This window comes from Macrotis lagotis, chromosome 1, assembly GCF_037893015.1.
Source record: "Macrotis lagotis isolate mMagLag1 chromosome 1, bilby.v1.9.chrom.fasta, whole genome shotgun sequence".
Taxonomy (NCBI): Eukaryota; Metazoa; Chordata; class Mammalia; order Peramelemorphia; family Peramelidae; genus Macrotis; species Macrotis lagotis.
In genome coordinates this window covers 110,232,065-110,252,026 of record NC_133658.1, presented here as the reverse complement: position 1 = coordinate 110,252,026, position 19,962 = coordinate 110,232,065, and the positions used below count along the sequence as shown (strand labels likewise).

At 34.9% G+C, this 19,962-nt stretch overlaps 1 protein-coding gene across 2 annotated transcripts in view; it reads left to right on the top strand.

Moving 5' to 3' along the window:
* CCDC88A (coiled-coil domain containing 88A) overlaps nt 1-19,962 on the top strand; it is a 187,420-nt gene that overhangs the window by 58,152 nt on the left and 109,306 nt on the right. For both annotated transcript variants that reach the window (XM_074206428.1, XM_074206419.1), the window contains exons 5-7: nt 1,185-1,243; nt 13,194-13,277; nt 18,523-18,663. In XM_074206428.1, coding sequence (XP_074062529.1) covers nt 1,185-1,243; nt 13,194-13,277; nt 18,523-18,663 — 284 coding nt within the window. The remainder of the gene's footprint in view (nt 1-1,184; nt 1,244-13,193; nt 13,278-18,522; nt 18,664-19,962) is intronic.

Sequence of the window (19,962 nt, the reverse complement as noted above, 5' to 3'; positions counted from 1 at the left end):
ACTTGAGCTGCTATGTTTTCCTGTTGTATGCTTCTGTCTCCTCCAAGCCTCTCACTTCTATCAGTAGATCCTTCTGCCATGATCTGCAATTTAAACACAGATACCTAATGATTGCCTGAGAGTGATGACTCCTATCCTAGAGAAGAAAATGCTAAAATGCTATTTGTTAGTGAGAGATCCCTTTTTCCTTTGACTGTATTCATGACTCCATTCTGGGTGAAGTTTCTGGAAATCTTACTCTATTCTCCCTTACCTCCCTTTTCATAAATGAGGTGTAACTGTTCTCATAACCTGCATTAAAATTAATAAGCATCACTTAACTGTATAGGACTACCAAAAGAAGACAGTCTTTAAAGTTCATATTTAACATTCATTTTGAAAATTTTGATTACCAAACTTTATCTCTCTCTCTCTCTCTCTCCAAGCCCTTCCTTTATCTGTTGAGAAGGCAAGCAATATCATCATGCCTATTATACATGTGAAGTCATGAAAACACATTAGCCATGTTGTAAAAAAAAAAAGGCAAGAAAAGTAAATTTGAGAAGCAAGTTGCTTCAATCTGCTTGTTAGCATATCAGTTCTTTCTTTGGAGGTGGATAGCATTTTTCATCATGAATCATTTGAAATTGTCTGGGATCATTGTATTGATCAGAATAGCTACAATATTGTTATTGTGTTCAGTGTTCTCTTGGTTTTCTGCTTACTTCACTTTGCATCAGTTCATGTAAGTCTTCTCTGGTTTTTCTGAAATCTTTCTCCTTGTCATTTCTTATGTAGCACAGTAGTATCACATCAAAGAACATGCAACAGATTTTTTTTGTTAGCCCTTTAGCACAGTTCCAAATTAGTCTGCAGAATAGTTGGACCAGTTCATAATTCCTTCAAGTCAACTCAGCAGCAGTAAATGAAGGGGTTGGAATAACTGACTTTTTAGATCCCTTTCATTTAGAAATCCCTTAGCATTTCTTTGCCTTAGATGTCCTTTAATACCTTTATTAAAAGTGCACAAAAGATCTTTTAAAGTGAGAATGTTTCATGGGATAGAAAAAAGGCAATAGTATCCTGGAAATTTCTTTTAGTTACGGGAATTATATTCTGGGTTTGGAAATTATTTTGAAGTCAATCCAATTTAAAATTGTGTGAAAATGAATTAATGTATCTAATAACATTTTTTTTTATTTTAGAACAAGGTACAGAAGAAATTAAAAAACTATTGTTACTTTTACTTGGTTGTGCTGTTCAGGTAAGATAAAATTTTTTTTAATGTTTTCATTTTTGTAATTCAACTATTTCTAGTTAGTCTAGTCCCTAAACCAACTTTTAAAAATTTTTGGTGATTGAAAAAAAGATCCAAATCAGACACTTTTTATTTATGTCATTCTGTTTATGCAGATCACAACTTCATTCATCTCATGGGAGGAGGTATCATGGTTAGTGAAGAGAGCGCATTGCATTTAATAGTCAGGAAGACCTGCATTCCCTTCTGACTTCAGATGCTTATTAGCTGTGTGATTTTTGAGCAAGTCATTTACCTTTAGAATCCTCATCTGCAAAGTGAGTGTAAGAGCACCTACTTCACAAGGCTTATCAAATGTGATAACATGTGAAGTGCTTTATAAACTTCTATAAATTTCATATATCATCATCACTCATCATTGTCATGATGAGTTGCTTTTGCCAAAATAATTAATATCTGTCATTCTGTTGACAAATTTAGTGAATCTTGCTGTCAGATCACAAGTGTATACAGGTTGATTTATGAGGGTTTAACTTTGAGGATTCAGGATTTGTCAGGTCTCAGTTTTGTGAAGGGAAGAGAATAAGCATTTAAATGGCATTCATTTTGAACTAGGCACTATGCTCAGTATTTTACAGTTAACCTCATTTAAATATCTTTGCAAGGTAAGAATTATTATTATTATTATTATTATTACTATTATTATTATTATTCCCATTTTACAGCTGAAAAAACTTACTGACTTGACCAGAATCACATAGCTAGTTTTGAACTCAAATCTTTCTGACCCCAAGTCCACTGCTTTCTCTAGAGTTGAAGTTTTGTCAAAAAACTGAATTGACAATATTTAACAATTTAAATCATGGACCTGATGACTTTTTGCCATTATAATTGTCATGTATATATAGAATAAAAATGTTAATACTATTTTAGGTCTGGTAATTCTGATAAAGCTAGTAACACTTATATTTTGAAAAATTAAATTAATTTTTTTTCAATTAACATTTTCTCCCCAGTTAAGCATTTTTCCCAGGCAACAACTTTGTGTCACTTCATACAAATTCTATAAGTTCTTCTCGGGTTTATATGAATCCATCTTTTTTGTCATTTTTCCCCCACGGTAGTTTTCTATTTCATTCATCTACCATAATTTGTGTAGTTGATTGGCATTCTCTTGTTTCCAGTTCTTTTCTTTAATAAATAAATGCATTATAAATATTTTTTCCACATAAGTCCTTTTCTTCCTTCTTCAGTCTCTCTATAGTATAAGCGTAATAGTGGAATCAATGGGTCAGACCATATGCATGAGTGAATGACTTTGGTTATCGTTCCAAATTCCTTTACAGAAAAGTTGTATCAGAGTTCCACCAACAGTACAGCCTGTCTTTCTTCATTCCTTCTTTTTCTCATTCATTTGATGGTTATGAGGTATAGCTTTAGAATTACCTAAATTTACATTTATCTAATTATTAGTATTTTTAATGAGTTTATCCTAGATTTCTTTCTTTGATAACTATCTTTTTTAAATAATTTGATTTTATCTATTGAAGAAGGCTTTTATTATGAAGTATTTTAATTCAGTTCCTTATGTATTTTGAATATCAAAGCAATTTGCTTCAAAAATTTCTTCCCAATTTCTTGCTACTTTTCTACTATAACTGTTAATTTTGTTTATGTAAAACTTAATGATTTTATATATTCAGTACTGCCTATCTTAAATAATATGATCTTTTCTATCCCATGTCTGGACATGAACTCCAAACATAGATCTGAAAAGTATTTTCTTCCTTACTCCTATGATTTGTTTCATAATGTGATTTTTGAAAATATTTTGGTCATATATTCATATTAGGTTTATTGGGACTCGCAGTGGGAAATACTTGTGTAAGCCTACAGTTGCTTTTTTGCTTTCCTAGCTTTTTTTGTTAGTGAATCTTTACGCAAGTAGTTGGGATCTTTGAGTATATGTATATGGAATTGTATTACTGTGGTAGTTTGCTTATGTAATTTGGTCCATTGGTAGACTTTTCTTTTTTTTTTTGCATAATACGAAATAGTTTTGATTGTTACCACTTTGTAGTATTGCTTGTGATTTGATGATTCCTTCATACCTTTTTCAATATTTTCCTTGAGAATCTTATATAAAAGATAGACCAGTTAGTAATAGAGTTTTTCTAATTCAGTCTACTAAATTTCTAGAGATAGAATGTCTGGTTTTGCAAAGTTAGTGGTGTTAGTAAACCAGATTTTTTGGGTTGAGCTTGCTGTATTTGGGAAGCCATAAAAGTACCTGGATTGGTATCATTTTCATTCCCTTATTAGGGTATCATAGATAAGCATGCAATGTGTGAATTACTTGAGATTAACATTTATTTTGATAGAATTTTATCTTGTAATAGCTGTAATAGCTGTGTTCTTGCTTGTGTTTTGGCTGACATCACACTGATTTAGAACATTTTACTTTAAATCAGAATGTCAGTTGAGTACAGGATTTTGTGCCATGTACATGTGCTTAGTTTTTCTTTAATTTTATTTTAGTTCTGGGGTTTTAAGAGTAATATGTTTCCAATAGTTCTGTGGTTTTGAGAGTAATATGTTTCCAAGGAAATGAGTAAAAGTTGTACCTCTTGCAGACTTAACTATTAAAGATATTAGAATGATTTATTGGTGTGGTAAAGTCACATGCTTTAACATTCAAGTCTACAATAAAAGTCATTCTGAAGTGCAGTGGAATGTGTAGCTGAAAATAGAAAAAAAAAAACCCAAATGTCAAGAACTGACAAACAATTGCTACAAAACATAATTAGTCCTCAGAAATCAAAGTCCTTCAGATGTGCATGGCAGCTAGAGGAGTTGTTAAATTTTTTCCTGCAATGTATTATATGCTTGTTGTTATTGGAAGGACATCAACAAGACCAATTTTAAAGCAAGATACTAGGAAGAAAAAAATGCTATGAAGAAAAAAAATACTCTTTATTGCCAAGATAGTATGAATACTTAAGTGCAGAAGATTAGAAAAAATGCAATTTTTACTTCACTTTCATTCAGGCTATTCCCAGGACCTTTTAGGAAAAGTTTGTCTGAGCCTATAATATTTGGACATCATCAGATTGTAAAACTTACATGCTTAAAAGTATTTGGGAACTTCTTTCATTCAAGTAGACCCACTTAAGGGAATGGTAAACTCTGATATATTATTTTTACTTAGAAGCAGAATTATAGAAATAGTCAAATTGAAATGGAATATTGCAACATAATTTTGTATCATGCAATACAAAAATTAAAGAAGAATAAGAAATGAAACAGTGCTTTCAGTGGCATAGGAACTTGTCTGATTTTAACTGTCGAAAGGTTATACTTAAAAAAATGAACTATTCATCCATGATATAACATATAATGTAATAAAAGTGTGATTTCACAGTTTGAATTATACAATATGTCAGTCTTGTGAACTCAATGCCACAATATGTCAAATAAGCAAAGGACATACTGCAAATTAATTTTTAAAAGTTTTTTTTTAAGTTTTTATTTGCAAGGCAAACGGGATTAAGTGGCTTGCCCAAGGCCACACGGCTGGGTAATTATTAAGTGTCTGAGACCGGATTTGAACCCAGGTACTCCTGACTCCAGGGCCGGTGCTTTATCCACTATGCCACCTAGCCTCCCCTAAAAGTTTTTTTAAGATGTAAAAAAGTGCCTCAATTTAATTATTTTTCTTTTGAATCTGATAATTTACATGCCACTGTTGTTATTTATTCGTTTCAGTCCTGACTCTTTGTGAGCTGTTTTGGAGTTATATCTAGGCAAAGATTTTGAGGTGGTTATCATTTCTTTCTCCAGCTCATTTTACAGATGAGGAAACTGAGGCAAGGAGGCTTAAATGATTTGCCCAGAGTCATAAAGCTAGGAAGTGTCTGAGGTCAGATTTGAACTCAGGAAAATGGGCTTGATTCCAGGCCTGAGCCCCTCTATCCAATGCCCTACCTAAGTTACTCAAGATGTTGTGTAGTTCAGATAATAAACAAATAAATGAGGAAACATTTTATTAAATGCTTCCTGTGTACCAACCAGTATTCTAATTAGCCTGGGGTGCAAGTACAAAAGCAAGATTCCAAAAGGACCTTACATTTCAGTAGGGATTGGTGGGCAGACAAGGATGTTTTGGTCTGGAAGATATTAGGAATGGTTAATGGAATATAGGAAGATTAATTGACAAACTCTTTTCAGGAACCAGTGATAATGTGATTACATTTCCCAAATCTAGAGATGGAAAAGAAGATAGGAGGAAGGTATATAGGCAGGGGCAGGATTGAAAATGGCTGGGATGAAAAAGCAATTGTTGGTTCCAGGACCAGCTCGATGTTAGAGGTTCTCACCAAACAGGGAAACCAAAGACCCGCTCATGAAATTGTAGCCTTTATGTCCCCAGGCAGCTCCTCAAATTTAGTCAGACAGAAGGTTGAATCCTCAGAGGCTGCCTCTGCTTTTATAGAGATGAGATACATCACCCAACAAAGTAGCTCACAAGTCCTCACTCTTACACTTTGTTTTTTTTTAAATTTATTTTTTATTCTCATTTTGTACAAATTTTTTTTACATTAATAAAATATTCTTGTTTACAAGTAAACAAAATACCCCTCCCCCCATGAATATAGATAGACTTGCTTGGGCGAAAAAAATAAAGGGGAGAGAAAAAAAATTAAAATTAAAAAAATAATAGTAATAATTGTAGGTATGGCCAGGTGGCGCAATGGACGAAGCACCAGCCCTGGAGTCATGAGCACCCAAGTCCATATCCAGCCTCTTAACCAAACAATAACACAGCCGTGTGACATGCAAGCCACCCGATCCCCACTGCCCTGCAAAAACCAAAAAGAAGAAAAAAAAAGACCCAAAATAAAATAAAATAGTAATAATAGTAGGGGTGTCTGGGTGGCAGACAGAGCATTGGCCCTTGAGCCAGGAGCACCTGGGTCCAAATCTGGCCCCAGACACCCAAAGATCACCCTGCTATGTGACCCCAGGCAGGCCATCCAGCCCTACTTGCCCTGCACCCTCCCCCAAATAATAATAATAATAACAAAAAATGTGCTTCAGTCTTTGTTCCAACACCAACAACTCTGTCATGGGTGGATCACATTCTTTATGATAAGTCCATCACAAAAGTTACTTCCATATTTTTCCAGTGTTGCCATTGCTGATCGCAAATCCCTCCTTTCTTATTTCTCCACTATCATGTACTATATTTTCTTTCTCCTTTCACTCTGACTCTGCTGTAGGGTCGCTGAGTGGTGCAGCAGACAGATCCCTGGTCCTGGGGCCAAGAAGCCCTGAGCCCCCATACCACCCCTTAGGCCCAGAATCCACCTGGCCCTATGGTCTTGGGCAGGCCTTCCAATCCCAGTCCCTTGCAAGAAGTAAAAAAAGAAAATGTGTTATATCTGACCACTCTCCCCCCATGGTCCATCCTCTCCTCCTTTATTCACATCCCCACCCCTTCCCCCTGCTCCCCCCTCCTTCTTACTTCTGATGCCTATACCCCATTGAGTATATTTGCTATTTCCTCTCCTAGCCATCTCTGATGAGAGCAAAGGTTCCCTCATTCCCCCTTGCCTCCCCCCCTTCCATATCATTGCAATAGCTCATTGTAATAAAAAAAATCTTATTATGTGAAATATCTTGGACTATTCCCCCTCTCCTTTTTCTTTCTCCCATTCCATTTCCCTTTTTTTCTATTGACTCCATTTTTACACCATATTTTATCTTCGAATTCAGCTTTCTCCTGTGCTTCGACTATAAAAGCTCCCTCTACCTGCTCTATTAACTGAGAAGGTTCATATGAGTATTATCAGTGTCATTTTTCTATGCAGGAATACATGCAGTCCATCATCATTAAGTCCCTCATATTTCCCCCCTGTCCTCCAATCTCCATGCTTCACCTGAGTCCTGTATCTGAAGATCAAACCTTCTGTTCAGCTCTGGCCATTCCAAAAGGAACATTTGAAATTCCCCTGGTTCATTGAAAGTCCATCTTTTTCCCTGGAAGTGGACATTCAGCCTTGCTGGGTAGTTCATTCTTGGCTGCATTCTAAGCTCTTTTGCCTTCCGGTGTATTATATTCCAAGCCCTACAAGCTTCCAATGTAGTTGCTGCTAAGTCCTGTGTGATCCCGACTGCAGCTCCATGATATTTGAACTGTGTCCTTCTGGCTGCTTGTAATATTTTCTCTTTTAACTTGGGAGTTCTGGAACTTGGCTATAATATTCCTAGGGGTTGGTTTTTTGGGATCTCTTTCTCGGGGGGGATCGGTGGATTCTCTCCATTTCTATTTTGCCCTCTGCTTCTAGAATATCAGGGCAATTTCCCTGTAGTAATTCTTTGAAAATGATGTCAAGGCTCTTTTCCTGATCATGACTTTCAGGTATTCCAATAATTTATCTTTCCTAAGTCTGTTTTCCATATCAGTTGTTTTTTCCATGAGATATTTCACATTTTCTTCTAATTTTTCATTTTTTTTGTTTTGAAGTATTGATTCCTGATTTCTGGTAAATTCATCAGTCTCCCTGAATTCTATTCTTTGTCTGAAGGATTTGTTCTCCTCAGAGAGTTTTCTTATCTCTTTTTCCATCTGGCCAATTTTGCTTTTTAAAGCATTCTTCTCCTCCATAACTTTTTGAACTGCTTTATCCATTTGACCTAAGCTAGTTTTTAGCATGCTATTTTCTTCAGCGTTTTTTTGGATTTCCTTGACTAAGCTGCTGACTTCATTCTCATATTTTTCCTACATCTCTCTCCTTTCTTTTCCCAGTTTTTCTTCCAACTCCCTCATTTGATTTTCAAAGTCTTTTTTGAGCTCTGTCATAGCCTGAGCCCAGTTTCTGTTTTTCTTGGAGTCTTTAGATGCAGGAGCTTGTGCTTCCTCATCTTCAGACTGAGTATTTTGATCCTTGTTGGGCTCATTTGCAAAATATTTCTCAATAGTCTTCCTTTTGTTTCTCTGCTTGCTCATTTTCCCAGCCTGGGCCTGGTTTGGGGTGCTTCCTGAGCTTTTGGGACACTCCCACAAGGGTCTCAGTGTGTGAGGCTCTGTCCTCCCTCCTGGTCTGTGAATGACCATAAACGCCCCCCTCTGCCACAGGGCCCAGGTAGTGGGGGCCGCTGCCGTTCTATGGGGGGGCCTAGACTGCGATCAGGATCTGAATGTGGTCAGAGCGCCAGAGTCCAGTTCCAGGGGCAGAGGACAGAGCTTGGCATTCTCTCTCTCTTTACTCCTCTCCCTCAGCTCAATGGGCTCATGCCCTGGAGGCTCCTGCTTACTGGCTCCGCTTGCTTCTGTTTCCGGATCTGGGCTGCCAAAAGACCAAGCTGCTAGCTGTGTGCCCCGAGGGCTGGGCTCCATGTGCATACTCTGGCAGAGGTCCCCCGCTGTTCCCCCACTTTGTGCCCGGTGCTCCCAGGGGTGCAGCTCAGGAGACTCCCCCGCTGCTGTGAGCCGTGGCTTCCAGCACCCTGGGGCTGCCTCCAGGAGGCTGAAGTTCTTTGGCTCTGGTGGGCCACCCCTCTGGCGGGCCACCCCTCCAATCCCGGGGAGCAGAGCCTTTCTGCTCTTTTCCAGGTTACCTTGAGTAGGAGAACTGCCTCACTGGGTCCCTTTGTGGGTTCTGTCTCTTGAAAGTTTAGTTAGAGTCCTTAGCTGATGAATTTTATCAGAGAGCTCCTAAGACTGGATCCCTTCATGTCGCCATCTTGGCTCCGCCCCCCTACACTTTGTTTTAATAATGATCTCAACTCTTTTAGCAAAGGCACCTGGTCAAATATATAGTAAGAATAATAGATAAAAACATTTTTCTGAAATCCTCTATCCTGGTCCATGGTGCAGGATAGTTGGCTCAAAGTAGGAGGATAGTGATCCACATTTGTACATGTGATTGAGTCTTTCTACTTCTGAGTTTCTAAATTTATTGCAAGGCATGGCTTTGGTGTTTATGTACTTGATGTCCTGGGTTCACTTTGATGGGCAGCTGTAGTGTTTACTACTTCCAGCTTCTGGTTTGTATAATAGTTAATGTACTCTTGTAGCTGGGTTCTGCTGTTATCCTTCAGAAAGGAAAGAGATTCTGCAGTTGGTATCTCTAGGGTTCTTCCTTAGATCCTTGATTTGTCATATGCAGTTGAGTTACTCAGAAGACCTCATCTGCTAGTGGTGTGGAATGCCACAGATATTTTTATCTCATTATTTTTGTCTTGCCTAAAGTATATAGGGGGCACGTCATGGGGGCAGATAAAGAACTGAGACCCAGAGAGCTTAAGTGATTTGGTTTAGGCCCCATGAATTAGGCCCAACTTCCCTTTTCATTGAGGTACCATAAAGTTAAATCCATTATTCTTTTCAGGATTGGATGTCTGTAATTCATTGAGTATACATATTTACCCTTGTGTAAATTCTTAATATTTGCCCTCCAAGGGACATATCAAAAAGGAAACGGGATTATTACGTTTTTTCAATGAAAGGATGGTTTACTTAAGAGAGACTTAGAAAGTTAACTAAAAATTTAACTAGGAAAATGAACAAGCCTAGCAGAGAAGCAAGATGCAAAATTAAGCTGACATAAATCCTCTTCACTTCTGTATATTACCAAAAGAACCCATCAGGAAGAGCCCTCCTTCCCCACCCCCCACTGTGACACACATTCAAACTGTCTCAGTCTGTCTTTAAACATTTATTAAGCTTCTACTCTGTGCCAGGTTTTGTGCTGAGTAATGGGTTAAAAAAAAAAAAGATAAAACCAGGCTTTGCTTTCCAGGAGCCCAAAGCAGAGTACAAATGAGTGATATACAGGATTAGTGGAAATGAACAGGAGGAAAGAAACTGCAGTTGAACTCAGGTTTTAGCTGAATTTAAGAGAATTCAGGGAAGTTAGGAGTTGAAGATGAGGGAGAAGAACATTCCATACATGGAATCTATCCAGTGAAAATGTCTAGAGCTGAGAGGTGAAGCTTTGGCAAGAAGGCCAGTGTCATTGGATCCCAGATGATGGGGAGTAGGAAGGGAGGAAAAGGAAGAAATTAGGAAATGAAGGAGATAGAATTGAGGCTATGAAGGACCTTGAACTCTAAACTGAAGATTTTATAAAGTATTTTATATTTGATCCTGGAGATGATAGGGAGTTCATTTTATGGAGCAGAAGGGTGATGTGGCCAGATGTGTTAATTTAGGAAGATTATTTTGACAGAAGAATGAAGGATGGATTAGAGTGGGGAGAGCATCCAGTAGCTATTTTATAGGCTATTACCATATTATTAGACTATTCTAGTCCAGGTATGAGAAGATAAGAGCCTGCACCAGTATAGGAGCAATGTCAAGAGAGAAGGGAGCATATGCAGGATATGTTACAAAGTAAAGTTGACAGGTTTTGGCAAAAAATTGGATATGGGGTTGGTGATAAGGGAATGTGAGGAATCTGGAATGATACCAAGCTTTCAAGCCTGAGTAATTGGGAGAATAGTGGCCTAATTACAAGACAAAAATCTAAATAATTGGAGACACATTAACTGCTCATTGATAGACTGAACTAATATAATAAAAATAATTCTTTCTAGGTTAATTTCTTCATTTAATGCCATACCAATCAAACTACCAAAGAATTACTTTATAAAATTAGAAAAAATAACAGATATGTGGAGAAACAAAAGGTCAAGAATAACAAGGAAATTAATGGAGAAAACTGGGAAGGAAGAAGGCATAACACCAGATACAACAAAGCTTTAATCATCAAAAATGATTTGGTGTTGGTTAAGAATCAGAGTATTTGGTAAATAGAACAAATATATAAAAAACAAAAGAAGGAAAAGTAGTCCAGTGCTTGACAAAAACAAAAAACCCCAGTTATTAGAATAAGAACTACTCAATAAAAACTTCCTGGGAAAAGTAGAAACCAGACCAACAGAAACTAATGATTAACCAATTTCTCATAGTATATATACCAAGACAAGTTCTTGTCATTTAGACAGAAAGAGTACATCAAACAAATTGGAAGAACATAGAAGAATTTACTTGTTTAATCTATGAATGAGGAAGAGTTTTGCACAAAAAAACCCAATGCAATGATAATTAGAAAAGAAGTTGGAAACTTGTGAGAAAAGGGGGTTGAAAATCTTTGCATCATTTCTCTAAATAAAAGGCCTCATTTCTGAGATATTTGGGGAACTGATACAGATTTATAAGAATAAAAGGCATTTCCTAAGTGATAAATGATGAAAGGATATGAATGGGCAGTTTTTAAAAGAAATTCAAGCTATCAATAGCCATATAGAATGTTCTAAGTCATTAATGATAAGAGTAATGTACATTTTAAAAATTGTGTTGTTTTTTTAAATTAAGGCAATAGGGCTAAAGTGACTTGCCCAAAGTGACACAGTTAGGTGATTGTTAATTGTCTGAGGCTACATTTGAACTCAAGATCTGACTTCAGGACTCTATCCACTTCTATCCACTTAGCCACCTAGCTGCCCCCCAATTTTTTTTTTTAATATTTTCAGGTTGTATTGTTGTATTGCTGTAATATCCCATTTGCTCCCAGTCATTCTGTATGACAAGAATTTTTTTTAGAGAAAAAATAAAGAAAAACTGATGAATACATTGAAAAAGTTGAAAATCTGTATTTTTTTTTTTTTTTGCAAGGCAATGGGTTTAAGTGGCTTGCCCAAGGCCACACAGCTAGGTAATTATTGTCTGAGGACAGATGTATTTTGTATATGAACCTCCTACCTCCACAAAAAATAGGTTAGGTATATTATCTAGTCACTTTAGACTCATTAAATAGTCTCAGATGACAAAGTCAGAAAATGCAGAATGCTGAAAGGGCTGTGGGAAAACAGATACATTGTTGGTGTATCTGTGAGTTGGTCCAGTTTTTCTGGAAAGAAATTTTGAACTACACCCTCCAAAACTATTAAACTGTGCATACTCTTTGAACCCAGCAATACTACTAGTAGGACTATACCCTCACAGAGATTAAAAAAAAAAAAAGGAAAAGGACTCACATAAAATTTTTCTTAGCTCTTTTTTTCAGCAACAAAGTTGGGGAGTGAACAATTGATACAGATATTGCAGTCTAGGAAATAATGAAATTTTCAGAGAAACATGGAAATGCTTATATGAATTGGTTCAAAGGGAATTTTTCCCCCCCTTAACTACACATATTTGTAATGACTTTTGTTTTTCCTTTGGGGGTGAACAAAAAGAGACATGAAGAAGAGGATGTGGACTTAAAAATAAAACTGAATTTTAAAATATTTATCTTCAGAAATTTATTGGTGTTACAAAATGATATGACATTAATTTTGTTAACTGTATTAATGTTAAACTGTGCCACAAGTAGGTATGTGATTTCTTTTTAATATGGATAAAATGAAAATATTAATGTGGATTGCAAGCCTGAAGTAAAGATTTAAAAAAAAAATTTGAGAAGAAAAGCTACATTGTTGGTTATAGTCTGCAACTGAAAGTCAGGCTTCTTGGCTCTGTTCCGAGTTCTGCCACTGACTCACTGTGTGTTTTTTGGCAAGTAATGTCTCTGCTCTGAAACAAGTTCTTGTGTTTTCACTTTTCTGTTTGCAAAGTTAGGAGAATAATATTATACTGACCTCACCAGAAGGGTTGTATAAAGACTGCCCACTTTGGAATTTTCCTAATGAAAGTTCTGTGTGTGTGTGTGTGTGTGTGTGTGTGTGTGTGTGTGTGTGTGTGTGTTCTTAATATATTTTTATACCCTTTTGTAAATTACTGCATTTCTAAATATTTGTTTATTAGGTAAGTATACCAAGGCATTCATCAATATGCAGTGAGAAAAATCTCACAGTTCTGTTCCAAATTAAATCAGCTTGTTAGTACTTAGTTTTTAATGATGTTGAAAAAAACACTTTAAAGGTATGAACATTTATTCATTTATTTTAGTGTCAGAAGAAAGAAGAATTCATTGAACGAATCCAAGGTTTAGATTTTGACACAAAAGCAGCAGTTGCCGCACACATTCAAGAGGTAATTAGTTTAGTTTTGTATTTTTTGAATAATTGTCATTAATTCTTAACATGAAGTTTGAAGAATCTATTTTAATGATTATTTTAATTTAGCAAGATCAGTATGTGGTTGATATATCTATGTTTTGCAATAAGTCAAACATTAAAAGCCTTGAAAGAGAAAGGAAAAGAATCTGTTCTTGTGAAGACCATGAGAAATGAAAAAAAAAAAAGAAATTGGCTCACAGCGATGTTAACCATAATGGAGTACTCCTGATTTTAAGAACCTTTAAGAAAGGCAGTAGAAGTATGATTAATATATTTAGCACATACTTGATTTCTACTTGCTTGTCTTTTTTTTTACAGTTCTTTTGATACTCAGTTCTGGTTTTTATTATTATTAAATATAACTAAAAATTTAAATATTTACTAAAATCACAGTGATTACTGAAAATGTTCTATAAATCATAAAATTTATTTATAAATTTAAAGTTGGCACAAGCAAGCACACATAAAAAGGGAACTATTTACCTAATAGGGCATATAGTTCTTAGGCATTCTAATATTTACTTTTGATGATAATATTTTTTTACAAGAGTGCTGGGTTCTATATGGTAATTAAGAAAATAAATTATTTCACATAACCCCATTGCCTTGAAGAAACAATGAGAGGTGCATCATTTGATCAATATATTATGCTTCAACTTCTCTACAGCAAAATAAAAAATTTGATATAGTGTACAATTACTTAAAATAGGGGAAAAATATTTTGTTGCTTTGAATAGGTTAAACACTAATGGAATATCCAAGGTTAAAAATGCAAAGAATAATTTTCTTATACTTCCATGGGGAAATATGAAGTCATGGGTATACTTATGAACAATTTGCAGCTAACTTTTGGGAGTCAGTTTCAACAAATTGACTAAGTACTTTGCAGATTACATTAAAACCTAACATGGTATTAAAATAATGCCATGTATTTCACAAATTTATATTCAAGTATTTGTTCACAGTGTTAAAAGCACTCTTGCTGATTTTTGTGATTTTAATTTTAATTATGATTTCTCTTTTATTTTAAAAAAGTCTGAAATAACAATATAGACAATGGTGCTATTACATAAAATATAACTTTGCATTATAGTCATTTTTACTAGTTTCCATTTCAACATTTCAGCTTATTTAATGCTATTTTCATTTTTTGCTGCCTTTATTCTGCTAATATCTAAATATATGAAAGTACAGTATAAACAATATAGCTGTATTACATATTTTTGAGTAAATCAGTTTTAAATTGGATGACACTTGTTCCCCTTACCAGTGCTTACCTTAAAAATACTCCATGTTTACTTTTAACTCAATTGAGTTAAAGTTGAATGCCTTCTCAGACCAGTTATTTCTATTTGTTTTACAAATGAAGATCCATGTTCAACCTTGTGAAGTCAATAATGTTTAGACACTAAATGCTTTTGATGTGAAAATAGCATTCAACTGATTACTAATATGCTTTCATCTGAACTATATTTCCCTACTTCCCCATGTCTTATAATTTCAACATAGTTCACGAGATCATTCATTTATTGCTCAAAGGGACCACTTTTCAATTGCTGTTTTAAAATTTTTTGTCATAATTTTGTCTTTGCCCAGACTGATATTTTATATGATATATCCACCAACATTTTAAAATTTAAAATACACATTCAATCTAAAGACTTACTTTAGGGGCGGCTACATGGCACAGTGGATAGAGCACCAACCCTGGAGTTGGGAGGATCTGAGTTCAAATGCAGCCTCAGACACTTTATAATTGCCTAGCTGTATGACCTTGGGCAAGTCACTTAATCCCATTGCCTTAAATAAATAAAAATTTGAAAAAAGACTTACCTGATAATGAATAATTCAATAGTGCCACTTATTAAATATGTTGGGTGATTTTATTTTCTGAAAATTACTGACATGCATCCTAAACTTTTTGAGGTATCTCACATCTTCTGTACTAAGAGCAAGGAAATAGGTTATACTTGGTCTATTTATATTATTAGATTTGAGTGAAAATGTGCCCTAAATTTAGACCATTATATAAGAGGAGATAGTTTGTTTTTCAAAGATACTGAGAATTCCATATCTACCTGATCTATTACTTATTGATGAATAATTACAAAAGCACCTCAAATTTCTCATTCATCTGAGATCTCATTCATCTGTATACACATATAAAAGTGATTAAAATTAGGATACGTTTTCCAGAAAATGTAAAAATCATATATTCCTTTATTTTGATCTTCTTTATGAATTGTGAAAGAGAAAGACAGTAATTTTGCTGTCAAAACTAAATTCTAAAACACCAGGTTATTAGAGCTTGCATCAGGTTTTACTTGCTGTCTTTATTTTCCAAAGGTGAAGCCAATTGGTGTTAATGATTTTGACTAAGCTTTCATTTTTCAAAAATACAAATAAAGAGAAACAGCGTAGTGTAATGGATAGAGTCCTGGACTATGAGTCAAAGAAATCTGGGTTCTAGTCCTACCTTCCACATACTGGACCCTAACATGAATGAAATGAATGATGGAAAGAATGAAAAAAGCATTTAATAAATGCTCACTATATATAAAGCATTGTGCCAAGTGTGCTGAATTTTGAATTCACCAATAGGCAAGACAGCCCCTATTCTCAAACAGCTCTTACTTAAGGAACCTCTCAATGACTTCATGTGGCTTTCTAGGGTTCCCAGGTTTCAGGAGCCAGTGAACATTTCTAGTATACTAATCAGGAATTCCCTTATCCAAGGAAATCTCTGATTCAAAAAAAAGTTAAAATTAAAAATGCTGACATATTATGTAAGTTCTTTAGGGTTCTTTGTGCTTTTCATAAAAGCCTAGCTTTTCTTTTTTTATTTAAATTTTTTTATTAAAGATATTATTTGAGTTTTACAATTTTCCCCATCTTACTTGCCTCCCCAGAAAGCAATCTGTCAGTCTTTACTTTGTTTCCATGTTGTACATTGATCCAAATTGAGTGTGATGAGAGAGAAATCATATCCTTAAGGAAGAGACAAAAAGTCTAAGAGGTAGCAAGATCAGACAATAAGATATCTGTTTTTTTTTCTAAATTAAAGGGAATAGTCCTTGAATTTTGTTCAAACTCCACAGCTCTTTGTCTGGATACAGATGGCACTCTCCTTTGCAGACAGCCCAAAATTGTTCCCAATTGTTGCACTGATGGAATCAGCAAGTCCTTCTGGGTTGAACATCATCCCCATGTTGCTGTTAGGGTATACAGTGATTTTCTGGTTCTGCTCATCTCACTCAGCATCAGTTCATGCAAATCCCTCCAGGCTTCCCTGAAATCCCATCCCTCCTGGTTTCTAATAGAACAATAGTGTTCCATGACATACATATACCAGTTTGCTAAGCCATTCCCCAACTGAAGGACATTTACTGGATTTCCAATTCTTTGCCACCACAAACAGGGCTGCTATAAATATTTTTGTACAAGTGATGTTTTTACCCTTTTTCATCATCTCTTCAGGGTATAGACCCAGTAGTGGTATTGCTGAGTCAAAGGGTATGCACATTTTTGTTGCCCTTTGGGCATAGTTCCAAATAGTTCTCCAGAAAGGTTGGATGAGTTCACAGCTCCACCAACAGTGTAATAGTGTCCCAGATTTCCCACATCCCTTCCAACAATGATCATTATCCTTTCTGGTCTTATTGGCCAGTCTGAGAGGTGTGAGGTGGTACCTCAGAGAAGCTTTAATTTGCATCTCTCTAATAATTAATGATTTAGAACAATTTTTCATATGGCTATGGATCGCTTTGATCTCCTCATCTGTAAATTGCCTTTGCATATCCTTTGGCCATTTGTCAGTTGGGGAATGAAAGCCTAGCTTTTCAAATGAAATAACATAATTTATTATAGAAGATTTACAAGTTTTTACTTTTGAATATTGGCATGATTACTTTAAATGTGTTATAAGTGTAATTTGTAAAAGTAAATCCTTAGAGGATTTACATTAATTAGAGAGATGCAAATTAAAACATCTCTGAGGTACCACCTCACACCTCTCAGACTGGCCAATATGACCAGAAAGGATAATGATCATTGTTGGAAGGGTTGTGGGAAATCTGGGACACTATTACACTGTTGGTGGAGCTGTGAACTCATCCAACCTTTCTGGAGAGCAATTTGTAGTTATGCTCAAAGGGCAATAAAATGTGCATACCCTTTGATCCAGCAATACCACTACTGGGCTATACCCTGAAGAGATCATGAAAAAGAGTAAAACCATCACTTGTACAAAAATATTCATAGCATCTCTGTTTGTGGTGGCAAAGAATTAGAAACCGAGTGAATGTCCATCAGTTGGGGAATGGCTTAGCAAACTGTGGTATATGTATGTGATGGAACATTATTGTTCTATTAGAAACCAGGAGGGATGGGAATTCAGGGAAGCCTGGAGGGATTTGCATGAACTGATGCTGAGCGAGATGAGCAGAACCAGAAGAACATTGTACACCTTAACAGCAACATGGGGTTGATGATCAATCTTAACGGACTTGCTCATTCCATCAGTGCAAACAATCAGTGACAGTTTTGGGGTATCTGTGATGGAGAATACCATATGTATCCAGGGAAAGAATTGTGGAGTTTGAAAGTTTGAACAACGACCAAAGACCTCTAATTTAAAAAAACAAACAAACATCTTATATAATTTTGCTATTGTTTATATTTTTTTTCCTTAAGAATATGATTTCTCTTTCAACACATTCAACTTAGATCAGTGTATAGCTGGCAACAATGTAAAGACTAACTGCTTCTGTGGGGGGGGTGGAGGGGAAAAGCAAGATTAGGGGAAAAATTGTAAAATTCAAAAATAATTAAATTTTTTAAAAATAAATGCTTAGAAATTTATTTCAAAAACATTCAATTGAAATCATCTCTTCATAGTGTCCTTTTTTTTGTATAATCATTTCAAATATATTCAGGTTCACCAGATTTTGTCATTTCATTTTTACATATTAAATTCATTGTTTAATAATTGAGTTAATAGTGTAGCAAAATTAAATTGATTCTTATGGATTAGTTTTTTTGTTGTCAATTGATATATGGAAAGTAATTTGAATTTGAAACAAATTTAAAAAGTGCCCAAAATTTTGTCTTTTTGATTTCTGATATTTAATGGTTTGGTACACTTAACTCCTATTTTCTTACTCAAGTATTTACATTTACATTACAATATTATATTTTAAGATACTTTTTGCTTTGCAAAGGTAACACATAATCAGGAAAATGTATTCGATATGCAGTGGATGGAAGTGACTGATATTTCTCAGGAGGATCTTGAACCACTCCTAAAAAATATGGCATTACATTTAAAACGACTTATTGACGAGAGAGATGAACACACAGAGGTATGTATTTTATTTTTTGTTACTGTATTTGTTAACTTTGCTTTTCACTTTAATGTAAAACAGTACTAATAACTCAGGTGATTTTAAAATAATTCTTCTCAGGAGCTGTTCTTAAAGTATTATATTTCCACATTTGTATGGAATCATTCTATAGAAGTTTCAATTTGCAAAGAAATACATTGTAGATGTTAAATTTTCTTAAAAAACTACTTATCAAAAAAAACCCCTACTTATCATCCCGATGTGTGTTTTTTTAAGTCTTATCCTTACAGGTCTGGCTGAATACAGAAATGTGAGACTGAAAATCTATTTGATACGAGTAAAAACAAAATTGGATTAGCAGCAGAAAGAATGTGCTTAAGATTAATTTCTTGGTTTTATTGCCATATTTAAAAAGTAGAAAAATAAGATAAAAGAGAATAACAGGTGTTTTGGATAAAATATCTGTCTCAAAAGTTCTCAGATTCCAGCAATGAGTGAAAAGTTGTGTAAAAAATAAATGATTTTAGACAGATTTTGTTTTCTAGCATGCGAGAAAATATACTTGACTATATGTCTCCTTTGAAGACATTGACCATTGTGATGACTAGAAAAATACATGTGGATGTCAAAAATGATTTTTTATCAGCTGAATCAGACAATTGAGACTATTGTTGATTTGTATAATTAATTTTTATAATTGATTTCATGATGGGAGGAAAGACTATAAGGGCAAAGTTCACACTGGTACTTGTGAATATAATGTGCATGCAGGCTCCTTCCAAAGGTTCTTTTCTGTTATTTTTAGGCACCAAAAGAAGAGATAGTGTGGGTGGGAAATAAAGGGTAATTTTAGAGCTAAGACAAAATTTGAAGAGTCAGTGCATTTAAGAGGGACTAGGAAGGAGAGAGACTGTGGGGAAATAAGCCTGAAAAATATGTATCTTAATTTTATTTGATTTTCCCATTTGCTTTCAGTTTCAATCCCTTTCCTAAATTCAATATTATTCTGTTACTTGTCTCATACTTTCTTTATTTTCTCTTTTTTCAAAGTCCTTCTGTTCTTATACTTAGTATTTTTTAAAAAGTCTGAATAAATAATGCTCCATGATTCTTACTATAATATGATGTACAAATCATCTCTGCTATATGTTTGTCATGCTTTTGTTTTTCTTTGACAAATATAAATGGACAAATTTTTTCAGCTCAGATTTATGTAGCTTCTAATCAAATAATAAAAATGGAATATTTATGTGTCAGAGTAGGGATAATGTTTGGAGTAAAGTGGAATATTTTATTATGTCAAAATTTTAAATCATT